Source organism: Rhizophagus irregularis, chromosome 22 (assembly GCF_026210795.1).
Source record: "Rhizophagus irregularis chromosome 22, complete sequence".
Taxonomy (NCBI): Eukaryota; Fungi; Glomeromycota; class Glomeromycetes; order Glomerales; family Glomeraceae; genus Rhizophagus; species Rhizophagus irregularis.
This window is the reverse complement of record NC_089450.1, coordinates 444,971-461,142: the sequence shown is the minus strand read 5'-3', so window position 1 is coordinate 461,142 and position 16,172 is coordinate 444,971. Positions and strand designations below refer to the sequence as shown.

At 25.3% G+C, this 16,172-nt stretch overlaps 4 protein-coding genes across 5 annotated transcripts; 2 read left to right on the top strand and 2 right to left on the bottom strand.

Moving 5' to 3' along the window:
• Positions 1–1,648: 1,648 nt before the first annotated feature.
• On the top strand, positions 1,649–2,082 carry OCT59_014336 (uncharacterized protein; the record flags this gene model as incomplete). The annotated part of the gene is made up of 2 exons (XM_066149943.1): positions 1,649–1,692; positions 1,764–2,082. 2 exons carry the CDS (start codon positions 1,649–1,651, stop codon positions 2,080–2,082), a joined length of 363 nt encoding a protein of 120 aa, XP_066002166.1.
• A 6,763-nt stretch (positions 2,083–8,845) lies between these two features.
• On the bottom strand, positions 8,846–10,325 carry OCT59_014335 (uncharacterized protein; the record flags this gene model as incomplete). The annotated part of the gene is made up of 4 exons (XM_025318916.2): positions 8,846–9,550; positions 9,663–9,995; positions 10,070–10,104; positions 10,197–10,325. The coding sequence occupies 4 exons, from the start codon at positions 10,323–10,325 to the stop codon at positions 9,073–9,075; spliced, it is 975 nt and encodes a 324-aa protein (XP_025175045.1). The 3' UTR covers positions 8,846–9,072.
• A 452-nt stretch (positions 10,326–10,777) lies between these two features.
• On the bottom strand, positions 10,778–12,282 carry OCT59_014334. Of its 2 annotated transcripts, none has more exons than XM_066149942.1 (4): positions 11,889–12,142; positions 11,738–11,809; positions 11,459–11,639; positions 10,778–11,383 (listed from the first exon to the last, which is right to left on the bottom strand). In XM_066149942.1, the coding sequence occupies exons 1-4, from the start codon at positions 11,909–11,911 to the stop codon at positions 11,093–11,095; spliced, it is 567 nt and encodes a 188-aa protein (XP_066002165.1). In that variant the 5' UTR covers positions 11,912–12,142; the 3' UTR covers positions 10,778–11,092. The 2 variants fall into 2 exon arrangements, with proteins under 2 accessions (XP_066002165.1, XP_025175046.1); XM_025318917.2 differs by having other exon boundaries at positions 10,829–11,383; positions 11,990–12,282.
• Positions 12,283–12,449: 167 nt separating this feature from the next.
• OCT59_014333 (uncharacterized protein) lies at positions 12,450–15,713 on the top strand (the record flags this gene model as incomplete). The annotated part of the gene is made up of 1 exon (XM_025318918.2): positions 12,450–15,713. One exon carries the CDS (start codon positions 12,450–12,452, stop codon positions 15,432–15,434), a length of 2,985 nt encoding a protein of 994 aa, XP_025175047.1. The 3' UTR covers positions 15,435–15,713.
• Positions 15,714–16,172: the final 459 nt, after the last annotated feature.

Here is a 16,172-nt window from a genome sequence, read left to right as displayed (position 1 = left end):
ATATTGATCTCTTCAATTATTATTTTTAATAATTTGTATTTGTTATTTTAATAGTTTTTCCTTGTCAATCAAAATGAATGTCTTACTTTTTTTTCCCGCATTTGGATTAATTTTATTTAAGTCATTAGGGGCTTGGAAAACTTTATTTAATCTTTTGCTCACAATAATCATTCAAATTGTTTTGGCATTGCCATTTTTAATGGAATATCCGAAATCTTATTTCGCACGTGCTTTTGAATTTTCTCGTGTATTCATTTATAAATGGACTGTAAATTGGAAATTTTTGGATGAAGAAATATTTATTAGTAGGAACTTTGCCAGTATACTTTTACTCGGACACGTATTTGTCTTGATGGGTTTCTTATTTAAAAGATGGTGTAGGTAAGTAATAAGCAACATTTGTGTAATATTGATGTCTTTATTAACATTTCGGGCCTCTTTTTTTTGTTAGATCTGATAATGGAGTAATCAATTTGCTCTATGATGGATTATCCGGAAATATAAAGGAAACATCCAAAAGTGTTACAGCTGATCGTATGTATAAATCCTTTAAAAGTATATATGTTTTTGTACTAATTAATTAATTATGTTCATTGTTTAGATATAATAACATTGATGTTTACAAGTAATCTCATTGGAATAATAGTATCAAGAACATTACATTATCAATTTTATTCTTGGTATTTTCATGGGTTACCTTTCTTATTATGGCATTGTACCAAATTACCAATATTTTTAAGATGTTTGACGTTAATTATAATTGAATACTGTTGGAATGTTTACCCTTCTACAATGGAAAGTTCTTTAACATTATTATTTTTCCACTTAATAGTATTGATTAATTTATGGATCGGAGATGCTGAAGGGGAGAGAGTTAAATTTAATGAAAAACAGGAATAATGTGTAATTTATCTTGTAAAATGATTGGGTATATTTTTCACTCAAGTATAATGTGAATTAGAAAATGACTATGTTATGTCCTTTAATTTTAAATAAACAAGTTATTTGTCATGTTATGCATAAAATATTTACTGAATTTTGATAGCAAAAAAAAAAAAAAAAATTTTAAGAACTCTAATCTGTAACAAGAAACTTTCATTTAAACCTCTTTAATTGTATTTAAGAAATATTAAATATAATTAAAGATAAAAAAATTTGAAAATTTGAAAATTTGTATTTTTACTATCTGGCTAAAAGAAAAATTAATAAATAATAGTTATATTTTATTTTATAAATCACCATTATTATTAATCTGGTAATTATATTATTACTAATAAATTATTTAAATATAAAAGATTTAAAATTATATATTAATATTTATTAATAAAAAAACTTGAATAAATAATATAAAGACTCTTTACTAATCAAATAGAATACTATTAAAGAATTTATACAGAGTTTATTTTTTAATAACAAAGTTACTGCTTTCAGTAAGTTTGTAAAAAAAAAAATAATATAAAATTACATTTTAATTTAATAAATATAATTAATCTCCTGCAGTACTCCTATACAATATCAAGTCATTTACTCTCATTATAAAGAAGATGACCTAGAAGACTGGAACTTAGTACCAGAAAAGCAGAAATACTTACAAAGAGAAGAGTTAGAGGATTAGCAAATAATAAAAACAAGTGGCAAATTCTAGATAATGGTGATGTTTTATCAATACCACCTTCCCGCTTATTTTACCATGTATTTAAAACAAAAGAAGCAATACTTAAAGAAGTATACATTAAATCAAATAACCTTGTACATTTATACAGTGAAGTTATCATCAGACAACACTTTAATGATTTAACTGATGAAATTATCCTTAATAATTATACTTATAATGAGAAAGATTTTGCTATAATTAGAAGTTTTAAAGAAGAACAGCTACCGGCTGTACATGTTTCAACTGATGAAGATTATAGACATGTAGAACATCTATACATGAAAAGTAAGTTAACGTTCAAAGAAGTAGATGAACTACAAGACGAGTATGTGCGCAGTGATATTAGGTTCAATATATCAAGAATTGATTCTTGGTATATCAAATGTAAAAGTAAACTGATAGAAACTAAAACTGCTAAAAAGAAATAAAAGCAAGAGGAAAAAAAGAGGTTACATGATAAGAAATAGCATAGTTGTATTCAGCAGCTATAAAATAGAAACAGAATTATTGGCTTTTGTATTTTAAAAATTCGATTTGTATGTTCTTATCTTTTAGATAGAAGTTCTTTTAAGTTAAACATTTTACACCTTACAGTATTTACATGTAGCTAACCAGATTTTAGGTTAGAAAGAAAAATACAGACTTTAATTAAAGTTCCATTAGGCAAATTTTTAGATAGATCTTGATAGTCACCTGAAATTTTTGGTTGTATCATTGTTTATAATAGTGATATAAGCATCTAGGTAACAGGTTGACTTTTTCTTCAAAGGAATAGTCTTTTTCATAATACTTAGTTCTTATATATATTATGTTTTTCTTAATTTTATAAGTTTAGTATATGTAAGTAGGTATAATTATATTAAAATAAGATTGCATCTATAGAAATTAATAAAAAAAAAAAAAATATTGCAATAATGAAAAGTTTTTCTATTAATACTTTATTTTTAAAAATACTGTAATAGTTTTCTACAAAGTACAAGTTAAAGTAATGGTTGAAGTATATAATCACTTGAAAAGCAAACTTTTTTTTTATTATCAATTGATTGCAAAAACTTATTATTTATTACTTTTTTTCAGTTTTTTTTTTCAAGTTTTTTTTGAAAATATTATGCTTTTTTTTTATTATTATTAGAAGTTTTTTTTTTTTTAATATTTTTGAATTTTTTTTTTTTGTAGCATATTTTAATAAAGAGTCATAGTATCTTGTGAAGGAACTCTGTAGGGATTATAAGAAGGTTAAATTAGTTACAATACTTTTTAGTTTTTGATGTTTCTATAATAGTAATATGATTCATATAGGGATTTATAATATTTATTTGGACTGGCTTCAGCTAAAAAAGGTTGGGTTGGAAGTATCTCTTAAAATTTTGTAGTATTGTGTATTACAACTATTCTAATAAAGATGGTGTATAATATAACATTTAAAAAAAAAAAATGTTAATTATCAGTAAACTGATTAAAATTAATATTAATTTATTTAATTAGTTTATATTAGCATATAATTTTATTAATTATATAAATATAATAAAATCTGAATACTTTTTTAAATATTATATTTACTTAGTAATATCCTATATTATATAAATTTTTATATGGTATTTAGAATCTATACTTGATAATCATGTGATTTTATTTTAATTTTCTAAGCTGATTTTATATCATGTTCAACCAATAAAAATCAGGATTTTTTATGTAAAGTACTAATAAAATGTGGTTTTTGAAAATTTATTATTACAAATAAAATAAAACATAAGAAAAAGTAGATTTTAGCAATAAATTGCAATTACCATTTTATAAAAGTCATACATTGTTGAAAAATTTTTTTTTTGAAAGAAATTACATTTGATTCATATTATGATAATTTGGGCTGCCATTATTATAATTTATGAAGTCAACCCAAATTATCATAAGTTTTGGCTAACATATTTTATTTTAAATTTGAGCTGATTATATGAAAATTATACAATTTTAAATGCTTATAACTTTTTATGTAGATTTTTTTAAAAAATCTGACTGGTAATTTGATAAAGTTTATTTCAAAGAATAAAATTACCAGTTTATTTTTATTTTTTTTATTAAGGAATTGAAAGATTTTTAAGTATTATATTTTTATTGTCAAATATAGACTTTTAGCGTCATATAACATTCTTTAGATAAAATTAGTTTTTATATTTAGTTTATAACAAATATTTAGAAAATCTAAATAATTTTCATAACTTAAATACAAGTATACAACTAACTTATTATTTTACTAATAGGTAAAAGATCTTTTAGAAATTATAAAGAAATTTGAAATATTAGTTATAGCAAAATAGTTTTTGTTAGTTCATTTATTATAATTATAGAATGCTTATATTAAAATAAACTGTTTAATACATTTTCTACTCATATAGCTATATAACTTACTAATTATATATATAAGATTTATTATTAATATAAATGATGAGTAGTTTATTTGTATTTTATAGGCTATAGTTTAGTTTAGTTATTTTATATTATATATACTTGTAATTTTTCTTTACTTTAATTAATAATAAATATATACTGTAACTCTAAACATTTAATATAAAATTTATATTATAACTAATTTTTTTTTTTAAATTGATTTAATTTACTTTTTTTATTTTTTATTTTTTATTTTTTGCAATTATTTCGGCATTTAGTAATCCAATTTGGATAAACTTTTTATTTATAAAGTTTAATATTAACTATAAATTAAAAAAAAGTTTATTTAAATTGAATTATTAAATATTAAGAAAATTACATAATCATATATTTTTCCTAAAAAAATTTCCTAATTCTTGTATTTATTATGGTTTTACCATACCATTCATTATGTTCAAAATAATGTAAATGTAATTTATTTATTTATTATAAATAAAATGGTTGAATTCAAGACTAAAAAATTAACATAAAGTGAAGAATACATTTAAAGTGGCATATAATTAGATTGGAAAAAGTAATATTAGTTTTCATTAAAGGAATTTTATACAATCCTAAATTACTCCTAAGAATCACCCTTTTTGGAATAAAAACTGCAGCTTGTTATTTTTAAATTAAGCAACATGTTGAATATTAAAAGAAAGTGGAGCAGCAAAATGTTGGCAGTACTTTCTTTTTATAAAAAAAAAACTATGAAACCTAGTATAAATAATAATATAATTGAATTAGTATTATTAATAATTTAAAGTATAATAAAATAAAATAAATTGTTTGACATGATTTTCTTTATTGAATTTTATGTACAAACAACAGTTTAATTCAAAAAGAGTGATTCTCAGGGGTAAAAAAATTTAATTTAGGATTGTGTAAAATTCCTAAGAATTAGGAAATTTTTTAGGAAAAATATATGATTATGAAAATTACAAAAAACTGATTTTTTTAATTTTTTAAAATAGGTTAATTAAATCTTTAAATTGTTCAATATTTACAATTTAGTATTATGAAAAACTTTTTATTATTTATATATTTTAATTTTACTATAAAAATACTAATATAAATATTAATTGAAATCTTTATACTTAATATATATTATTATTTAACCTTTTTATAATTGCTTTTTCACTATGAATCAACTATTCTTAAAAGACTTATCTATATTAGAAAAGTTGAAACTTCTTTATTCTAATTTGTATATTTTGACATTTACTTATTATTATTTCTGTATTATACAAATAAAAGATTTTATATATATTTATTTATATAAGTAATGATAGTATAATGATACAAAATCTGTTTACTTATCCCTAGGTTTAAAGTAAAAATTATATATAAAATTCTTTACAAATTCTGCTATAAAAGGAAATTTTATATTATATTATTATAATTTTTTTTCTTTTTAGCTAATTAACTAATAAAATTTAAGAAAAAAGTAAGGTAAAAATTATTAGTAAAGGGCTAATTTTCTACAGTAATCTTTATTATAAGTAAGCGAATTTTAATGATATATAATTATACAACATATTTATTTATTTACCAATAGTATTTTACTATAATGAAAGATAATAAAAGAAGTTGTTAATTTAATTAATGTTAATTCTGCCAATTACATTAACTATTTATTTAATTTTTCTTACTAGACCTTTTCTTTTACTAATTAACCTACTTAATGCTTATAGTCTAATTTAAAGATTCATTTCTATACAATTTTTGCAAATTTTTCAAAATCTCTTTATCTCCTAAAATTCTACTTGTAAGATCATATTGGCTATATATAATCATTTCATTTAAGTATATAAAAAATGAATATAAAATTTCAGATTATATAATAAAAAATTTATAAGAATAAGTGGTTTATATCTTTCTAAAAAAAATTTTTTTATAGCCTCATAATAATACTATAGCTAATTAACTTAAAGATTTAATTACTTAAGGTTTATTTTAATTTAATCCCCTTTTTGGATTTTATAAGTCATCCAACAGTGCTATTGGTTAACTACTATTATAGGAATTTTTATAATAATAGGTATTCTTTCTATTATCCAGTTAGTATAATTATATTTATCACAGTTGTAATATATTGTAATAATAAACTAAAAAGTATTAGTATAATATATAGTGATATTTACTATCCCTTAAATTGTAAGGGTTAAAATTAATTTTAAAAATTTTTGAATTTTTAAAATATCTTAAGATCTAGTGATTATAGAAAGATGAAATTATATTTGTTAGATTCCTCTTATTAAGACGCATTTAATGGTAATAAAATCATAACTCTAAAATTAATTTTTTTTTTTTTTTTTTTTTTTAAACTTTATTATAGATGCGATCATGTCTTATTATAATCACGCTTACTTACATATATAAACTTACAAATATAAGATAAACAAATACATATAAGAATTAAGCATTATGAAACAAGACTACTTTTCATAAAGAACAAGTCGACCTGTCACCTAAACGATCACATCATTGTTAAAAACCATAATGTGACCTCAAATTCAAAGGTGACTGTCATGATCTACCTAAAAATTTGCCCAATGACCACCACGATGGAATGCCAAATCATTCCATTTATTCCAATTACTTTCTAATATATAACAGTCAACATCTTTGACACCTACTTCGGTGCTTTTACTATGTAACTTAGCTTTTTTATCTTTACTGCTAATACCGCACCTCATTTCTTCCTTTATTTCTACACGTTATAAATAACGTGCATGTATGATTCTTTCTTTATTAAAAAAGCTGTATGTACATACTATCAGATACAGAATGTTGAAATAAACGAAAACAAATTTTCTAAATAATTCGTTAAAACTAATGTGGGAAGTTTATATATTTTTCTTTCAAATAAAATTGCCATATGTAAATATAATCAAATATGGAATGGTGTAAAACTAAAAATAAATTCAATAGACAAACTGACTATATATTTTCCTTTTTAACCAAATAGCCTTATGTAAATATTATCAGATAAGGAATGATCAAAAATCCTAAAATAATTCATAACTCTAAAATTGATAGATAAAAAGTTATATTAATTTATAAATTTTTAGATTTTATAAGTTATCCTGTCACATAATATTTGTAGAAGGACAATTTTATTTCTATCAGATTCTTCTCATTAAGACGCATCAAATGGTGGTAATTTTATGTTTCTAGGTTTAATGGATAAAAAGATATTTCAATTTGAAAAATTTAACTACTATTTGTTATAATTTATCGATCATTTACTTTTAAAAAATCATTAATCAAATTGAACTTTTTTTTCAATTTTTACTTAGAAAATACTATAGAATTTATTACAAAAATATTGGTTTATGTAATAAAATATTTTAAGATATTTAAAAGTGTCTTTAATTAAAAAACAAAATTGCAAGCAAATTTGGCTGCAAAACAGTTTAAGGGATAATTATTTTATTTATTTTAATATCTTTTAAAAAAATTAAATTACCAGTTTATTTTTTATTTTTATATATATATTGTAATTCTAACATAATATTAATAAAAATAAAGGTATTACTTTAAATTACCAGAATGAATTGTTTTAAAAATATCTGGAATTCTATAAATAATAGATGGATCAGAGTAAAATGATTATTAGACAGATAATGGCTTATGTTATGCAAAGGTAAAATTAATTGTCATATATATGCAATATATTGAAAAAGAAAATAAATACCACTATATAATTTAATTTAAGTAAAAAAAATAGGAAATTGCTAAAGCTTACCTATAGTGATACATTATATTAGCATTATAATGTACTTTTGATCAGTAATAAAATACTGGTCAGTATTACATTATAATTTTACCACTACTGGTAATGTTTAGCAATACCTAAAAAAATAAATTTTATATAGAATAAAAATGATAATAGCTTTGCAACACTAATAATATTTAACAAAATTTTTAACAAATTAATGACTATTCTATAATTCTTTATTATAAATAAATTAAATAATTTTAATAATATCAAAAAAAATATCAACAAATTGAAATAATATATTATAATAATAATAGAATTTTAAAGTATAAAGCTTGTTTATTTTAAATTTTCAGTTATTATAAGCCAATTTTTTAAAAAGAAATTACAAAATACAAGACATAGAAGGTTTATCTAATAAAAGAAATATTTGTCTATTAAACTTCTATTTCTTTTATATTTACTTTTCTTTTTTCTTTTACAGCTTATTTTTCTGTTCTTTTAACTTCTATTTTATTTATAATCCGTTCAAGTAATATCTTTTCACATTTATTAATGATCTTATAATGATTGTACTATTGATATATTTCTATTTTTACTAAATCATCTGTTAGGTTATAACTTGCTTATAACAATAATATTTGAAATGTTTGTCTTGAGGATAACATAACATAATGGTCAGAATCCGTCAGATACTAGTCAAATACTAAAAGTTTGTGAATTTAAATTCGGTAAAAAAATGTCCTTTTTAGGAAATAAGTGAAATAAATGGTTAGTTACTAAAGCCGGAACATTATAATTCTTCATAATTCATAGTATCTTAGTAGTAGATTTAATTTTGTGAATAGTTATTATCTTTGAGCCATTAGATTTGTACAACTGCAAATAAGTGAATTCCAAATATATAATACAAAAATTAAGGTTGCTAAATTCATTAAATTTAATTTATTAAATAGAAAGTTTTAATAAAAAAAAATAGTACAGTGAATCTACGAATTTACATAAAAGGAAATAATGTGTAATGTAAAATATATGACTTGATTGAAAAAACTTGTTCATTAGGATGTATATTTTATTTGACAAGATTCTAATAGTGAATATGTATTGCATATAAAAAGCTATAATCAATATATAATATTTTTTTTTTTGTTTATTTATTTCGTTATATTAATAAATGATGATGAACGACCAATGTTGATTAACTTTGTTCAAAAGTGAAAATATGAAAATAATTTTTTTTTTGTAGCCAAGATTAGGTAATATAAAAAAGTTAACGCCTACGATCCTTAGATCTCGATCTTGAATAAGATCTACTTCTATGTCTGTCGTGACTTCTTGAACGTGATCTGCTTCGGTAATAAGACCTTTTCCTACCTCTAGAAATAGATCTAGATCGACTACGATATGATTTTCCTCTGTCTCTATCTCTGTTTCTATTCCTGTCTCTACCACTTGACCTAGATCTAGATCTATATCTATCATTATTTTCAGATCTCCTCCTATCTCTTGAACTTGACCGACTCCTCCTTCGCTCTCGAGAAATTGACCTACTCTTACGTGACCTTCTATCTCGAGACAATGAGCGATCTCGTCGATATGGTGAACGAGATTGAGACAGTCGCCGATGTGAAAGCTTATTCGAACGTTGAGACCGTCTTTCATTATATATTGTTGATTTACTTTTATTGTAATTAGCATTTTCTTCTTTTGAATCTTCATTTCCAATGATATCATCCCATGCAGCCCAACTTTATATCGTTTTGTCGATAAACGCGTATTTTGTAAATTTATAATAATTTGGTTAGCAAATATAACAAAATAATTAAAGATATAATGATATATAAATAATAAACAATTCACCGATCATCATCATCTCCATCCTCTTCCAATTCTTCTCCACTCTTATTACTTTTCAAAGCTGATTTTTCAGATTTAAAATCATTATTAACACTTCCATTACGACTATGTTTTCCACCTCTATAAGAATTTTCCCTTCGTTTTCTTTTTCTACCAAAATCATCCCATTCATCATCCTTTTCTGCATCTCTTGATTTACGATATTCAACTATTTCATCACGTTCCATAAATCCTCCACCACGTCCTTCCCTAGATCCCATCGTTGTTTCTAAACCTGGTTTTGGTGTTTTACATTGATTACATTCTGGACGTCGTGCCCAATTGATATTTGAACAACTGAATTGACAATTATATTGTTAACAATTGTATTTTATTAAAGTTACAAATATGAGTAAAAGAACTAGGCTTACATGGGACATTTCCAGTCCTTTTCCGAGAATAAACCCTATAAAGTTACAATAATAAATTATCAAATCGTTAAGATAATTTGCGGCTCATAATACAAATTTAAAATATAAAGTTTATCAAAGTACATACTCCATAACGACTTGCAAAATCTCTACCAACTTCGCCAGCACTACCACCTTCTTCTTGTCTCGACCTACGATAACTACTCCCAACTCCACTAGAATATTCCCGTTCTTTATCGTATCGATTTCCTCCCATTAAAGCAAAAAAAAAAAAAAAGAGAGAACGAATATGTTTGTTTTATAAAATAAAAAAAACGTTATCTGAGATTAATTTAGTAACAAATAACAATGCATAATGCATATCAAATTTAACCAAAAAAAAATTATCTTTTAATTTTGTGAGGAGAGTGGGATTCGAACCCACGCCTCTTACGAGACCACGGCCTTAACGTGGCGCCTTGGACCGCTCGGCCATCTCCCCATGTCTTATAATTGAGGGAAAATTATAAATTATTTTTTTAATATTCAAAACCATACCAGTCAAATGTCATTAAATTTCATATGAATAATGCGTTCAATTCAGGTTTATTTTTTATTTATGGAAATTTATGGATAAAATAAAATACATAAGATGAACCAAAGTCGTTAGAAAGGATCATTTGATAAGTATTTAAGTACATTCACTTACGGGGAAGACAAATTCTAATTTTAAAATTTATCAATTTGGGATGACCATCAGAAAATTTGCAAGAATTTTAGTTCATTATATTATATCCGACTGGTATATATTAATTGTAAGTCTGTCTTTTTTTTCTAAAAAAAATTCTCATGATCCTTTTTTGTTTCCTTGATTTTTTTTTTCAACCGTAATTTTAGTCATAACATTCACTAAATGTAACACGTTCGTGAATTAAAAAAATTGAGAATAAAACCCAAAAAGTTATTGTATTGAAGAAATAATAATATTATATACATATATGAAATTTTTATGTATGTATATATTTATGAAAGAACAGTTTCAATTTACATAACCATACATTTACTCTTTCTGCCTACTACTGGGACAGGACAAAGTACGGCCCTAATGGCTTCATCAAAAACGTTTTTTAATCCTTTTTGGGTAAGAGCAGAACATTCAAGATATTTAACAGCTTGGATATCTTTTGCCATTTGAAGGCCTTGTGGATATGTAATTGGGGACTGAGCTTTTTGTCGCAGCTTAAGGATGGTCTCCTTATCCTCACGAAGATCGAGCTTAGTACCAACAAGGATAATTGGAATATTGGGGGCATGGTGAGTAATTTCAGGATACCACTAGAGAAAAAAGTATATTACTATTAACTTCTTATTTTCTTATTTATAAAATATTTTGCTTCTTAGGAAGTTTACCTTTCCCCGAACGTTTTCGAAGGAAGGAGGGCTGACTAAAGAGAAGCAAATCAAGAATACGTCAGTTTGAGGATATGAGAGTGGGCGTAAACGATCATAATCTTCTTGACCAGCAGTATCCCAAAGACCAAGGTTGATGGGCTTTCCATCGACCATTACGTTTGCTGAATAATTATCAAATCTAAAAGAAGAAAATCAAATAACAAATAATTAAATTAAATAACAAAAACTTTAACAATTATAAATACCAAAAGATTTATTGCTAAATTTTTTGCTTACACGGTTGGAATATATTCTCCAGGAAAAGCATTTGTGGTATAACTTATTAAGAGACATGTCTTACCGACAGCACTAAATTATAAAAAGAAATAAATAAAAAATAACTTTTTAAATTTAATAAATATATTTCTGTTTAAGAACTGAACATCACTTGTTTCTCCATGATTTTCGCATATGATTTAAATTTCTTCTCGTTCTTTCCGTAATTCACAAGAGATTGTCTACACAAATAAGATTAACAAAAGTGCTTACCCATCACCAACCACAACACACTTGATAGCTTGCATCGTAAAACAATAGACTGCTGATCGTTTGTTTTAAAGAAGAAAGTTTTGGAAGAAATATAAAAAAGCGAGTAAAGAAAGTAAACTGGTTGGTTTCTGTAAGAACGAGACGTAAGGAAATGGAGACACTGAAAGGTTTGTTGTAGTGAATTTATCTGAACCAATATAAATTGATATCCTTCTGAGATTGTAGCACGTTCAAATGTAAATAATTCCTTTTATATTAATCAGTTTTTTAATTTTCACTACAGCAAGATCAATCAATTAACGACAGATCTTTAATTTGGATTTATTTTGATTATTTGAATTGAGTAACCTAACCATGCACATTACGTAATTTACTGATCACTTTTTTTTCTAAAAATAAAAAAAAAAACTTTCGAAAACTTTACCAAAACCTTATATTGTATATATATAATATAAAACAGATGACGACAATAACACCGCAATTATCTTCTACAACATCAGAAGCAACTTTAGGAAGAGAAGAAACATTGCCACCAGTACTAACGACAACATCGACGACCTCCGGGAAATCTATAGATTTTTCTGGATTCTTAACTAAAGATTTTAATGTCAAATCATGGATTAATGAAGCGTTATCTGTTGCTGTCTCCAACTCTAATTCTGTAATAGATCACGTAGATAATAAGAAACCTCGAGAATTTGAGTTATTAGAATTAGAAAAACATACTTCAACTCTTATAGAAAAACTCCAATTTCTAAATCAGGAAATTTCAAATAGATTGGAAAGAACCGTTGAAGATGTTACTAAGTCTATGCCACGTATTATAACTGATTTACAAGTTATGCAAGAAGATGCTACGAAATTAAAATCTGGAGTGTCTTTAGTAAAATCGCAATTGAATAATGTAGAGGAAGGCACAGAAAAAGCTTTGGATAGATTAAAATATTTAGATTTAGTTAAGACCAGAATGGAAGCTTCTAGGGATGTTTTAAAGGAAGCTGAAAATTGGAGCAATTTAGAACAAGAAGCAAGTAATATATTTGCTTCCCAAGATTATCAAAAAGCTAGTGCTAGATTAATGGAAGCTGAAAAAAGTTTAGTTATCTTTCAAAATACACCGGAATATGAGGAAAGAAGAAAACTATTAACGGAATTACAAAATCAACTGGAAGCCACAGTTAGTCCACAGCTAGTTAATGCGTTAAATCAGCATGATATTAGCGCCTGTCAAAAATTTTATCAAATATTCAATCAAATAGGGAGAAAGAAAGACTTTAGTAATTATTATTATGGGTCAAGAAAAGCTCCTCTTGTGAAAATGTGGCAATATGCTTTATTAACTGATATTCCTCCTTCGCTTTCCGGAGCTGTAGGAAATGTTGTTGGAGGTGGTGGATCGGATTCGTTTAATAACGAACCAACATCTCCAAAATCTCCAACAACGCAGATACATCTTCAACGGCAATTCCAGCCGCAATTTCCGAAAAAATTTACAGAATTCTTGCAAGAATTTTATGACAAATTGTTTGTTATACTTAATCAGGAACATACTTGGTGCGGTAATGTATTTCCCGATACGAATGAGACTTTAATGTCTTTAATTGAAAATATTTTTAATTCATTAAAGCCTTCTTTGAGCGTAAGATTGACAGGTTTAGTTGAGTTCTATAAAGAAGAATGTCTTCCAGAAATTATTAATGCTTGGGTTATTAGTGAGAGTTTTGGGAGACAAATGGAAAAAGTTTTATTTAATCCCATACAGATCAGTTCTGGAATGAGTTCAAGTATTAATGGTGCGGGTGGAAAAAGTACAAGTGTGAGCGCATTGACAAGTGCATCTGTGAGTGGGAAATCTCCGTCTAGGGCTAATTTAATTACGTGGGGGAATGTTGTGTTTGAACCATTTTCTGAATATCAGCATGATTATTCAGAATATGAAAAAAATTATCTCATCATTTTACTCAAAAAGACAATCTCAGAGAAGAAAAAAAAAGCGGGGACATCAGATTTAGCAAAAGTCATGTCTGAGATTATCGGTGAAATATTTACGATGTCCGAATCTGCATTAGAAAGATGCATGAAACTAACTTACGGATTTGGCGGTATTGGATTAATAGAAGTGTTGAATTTTTTCTTTATCTCTTTTATTAAAGAATATCAAATACTACTTGAACAGTTGAGATTAGATTGTGGTTTGGATGGAAGTCTTGGTGGGATAGGTAACTTAGCAGGAACATCAGCTTTGGATAAGGAAGAAAACGGCTCAGTCAATGATTATTTTGATTTCGATCAAGATAAATTACAACAAGAAGACTGGTCAAATTTTCATATTGGATTAAAATTATTAGCAACTTGTAGAATAACTTCGGAACGATTAAGTGAAGTTGAAGAGAAAGTAAAAAATAATTTAATAAAAGTTAAAGATTTATTAATGCTTGAATCTCTTGATGATGATTTAGAATGGTATGAAAGAAGATCTTCTGTTACTTCTTCATTAGAAGGTCAGAATAAAAAATCCAATTCTACAGGAACACAATCTTCACTTCTTCTTCTTCGTCAATCTCCATTAAATTCTTATAATTTGAACGAACTTTTAACAAATATTGAGACCAAACAGATTTTATCACCTTCTATTAAATCTGTAGAAACATTTATTCGTTTATGTCAAAGATTTGTTTTTGATACAATATTTCTTCCTATAGCAAATCATCTTACAAATTTACCTAATATGGAAGTGTGGAATAGCGTTGTTGAAAAAGCAAAAATTTCGCCTTTTAAAATACAGATTCCTACATTTAGTTTACAACCAAATGAATATATTACGAGGATTGGTGAACATTTATTGACTTTGCCGCAACAATTCGAAGTTTATGCCGATGATAAGAGTTTAGCATTTTCAATCAAGTCTTTACCTTATAGTGATGAAAAACCTATTCAAGAGAAAGAGGTAAAGGATTTAAAAGAGGATAAAAAGGAGGGCTTAATTACTGAAGATGATGAGGAAGTGAAAGCGACATCATCTATTACAATAGCAAATGAATCTAATATTATAACAGAAGAAAGCTCTGTTTCACAATTAGATGATGATGAGATTTCTACAGATGAAGTTACACACGCATGGATAACTTCTGTAGCACGTGGTACAATACATGCAATATTAGAAAAGATTTTTACTATACCACAGTTATCATCACATGGTACGCGACAATTATTGACTGATTTAGGTTATTTAGCTAATGTATTATCTACTCTTGATATTTCGCCTACTAGAGAATTGGAAAAAACTGTCAAAGTACTAGAAATGGACGAAGATCAAGTTTTTAAGGTGTTGAGGAATAAAGATAAAAATAATATTGAAAATAATGAGGAATTTATTGGCGCAGGAGATAGGGAAATTTTGGTTAAGGTAGCTGGTATTAGAGGAATTAAGATGCTGGATTTATAAAATTGTATATATCATTTAACCTATTAGAATAGATAATTTAATGTAAATCAAATTGTATTATAATTATAATCTTCGTGTAACAAATTACTCCATTACCCCCCGAGTTACCAAATTAAGTAAATAATAAACTATCTAGCCATAACAGATAATTGAAAAGTCATTCAAGTTCCATTACTATACGCTAATCATCTTTTCACAAAGATTAGAGTCGGAATAGATCAATTTTTCACCTGATCATGTTATAATGCTTAACAAATAAAGAAAGTAAATAACCTATTTAGATTACTTGTTTCGAATTTTCTCCTTAAATTATATTTTTAGATAAATTTTATTGGTTAACTTTTAAAATGGCTCTAAAGAAGGTATGCTGTGTTAAAGTTATGGAATCAAATTTGATTTTTTTTCTTTTATTTGAAACGTCGATCATATTCTTCATATTCTACTGCGGAAGACACCGATCACGCTGCGGCATGAAAATTAATATACTGCACCTGATTAGCCAATTAGCCCCTATAATTCATGGGATCCTTTTAATTAACTGGCTGCTGTTGAGGTCATCAAAAGCTACGACGGAACTAGAATAAATCCAATTCTGGAAAGTTACTCACGTACTAAAAATATGTATCTACAAAATAATAATTTTTTGTTTGTTTTACGCTTTTTTTAGCTATTTCTTCTTTTCCAATAATAAACCTGTTTCAGTGCTTATAAATTTTTTTTTTTGATTCAATTATTTAT

Excerpts from the sequence above, each read along its gene's own strand:
- OCT59_014334 (XM_025318917.2), bottom strand. The coding sequence starts at position 12,024 with ATGCAAGCTATCAAGTGTGTTGTGGTTGGTGATGG. Across the intron at positions 11,640-11,737 it reads GGAGAATATATTCCAACCGT|ATTTGATAATTATTCAGCAA; the intron begins GTAAGCAAAAAA and ends TTCTTCTTTTAG. Across the intron at positions 11,384-11,458 it reads TCGAAAACGTTCGGGGAAAG|TGGTATCCTGAAATTACTCA; the intron begins GTAAACTTCCTA and ends TTTTTTCTCTAG.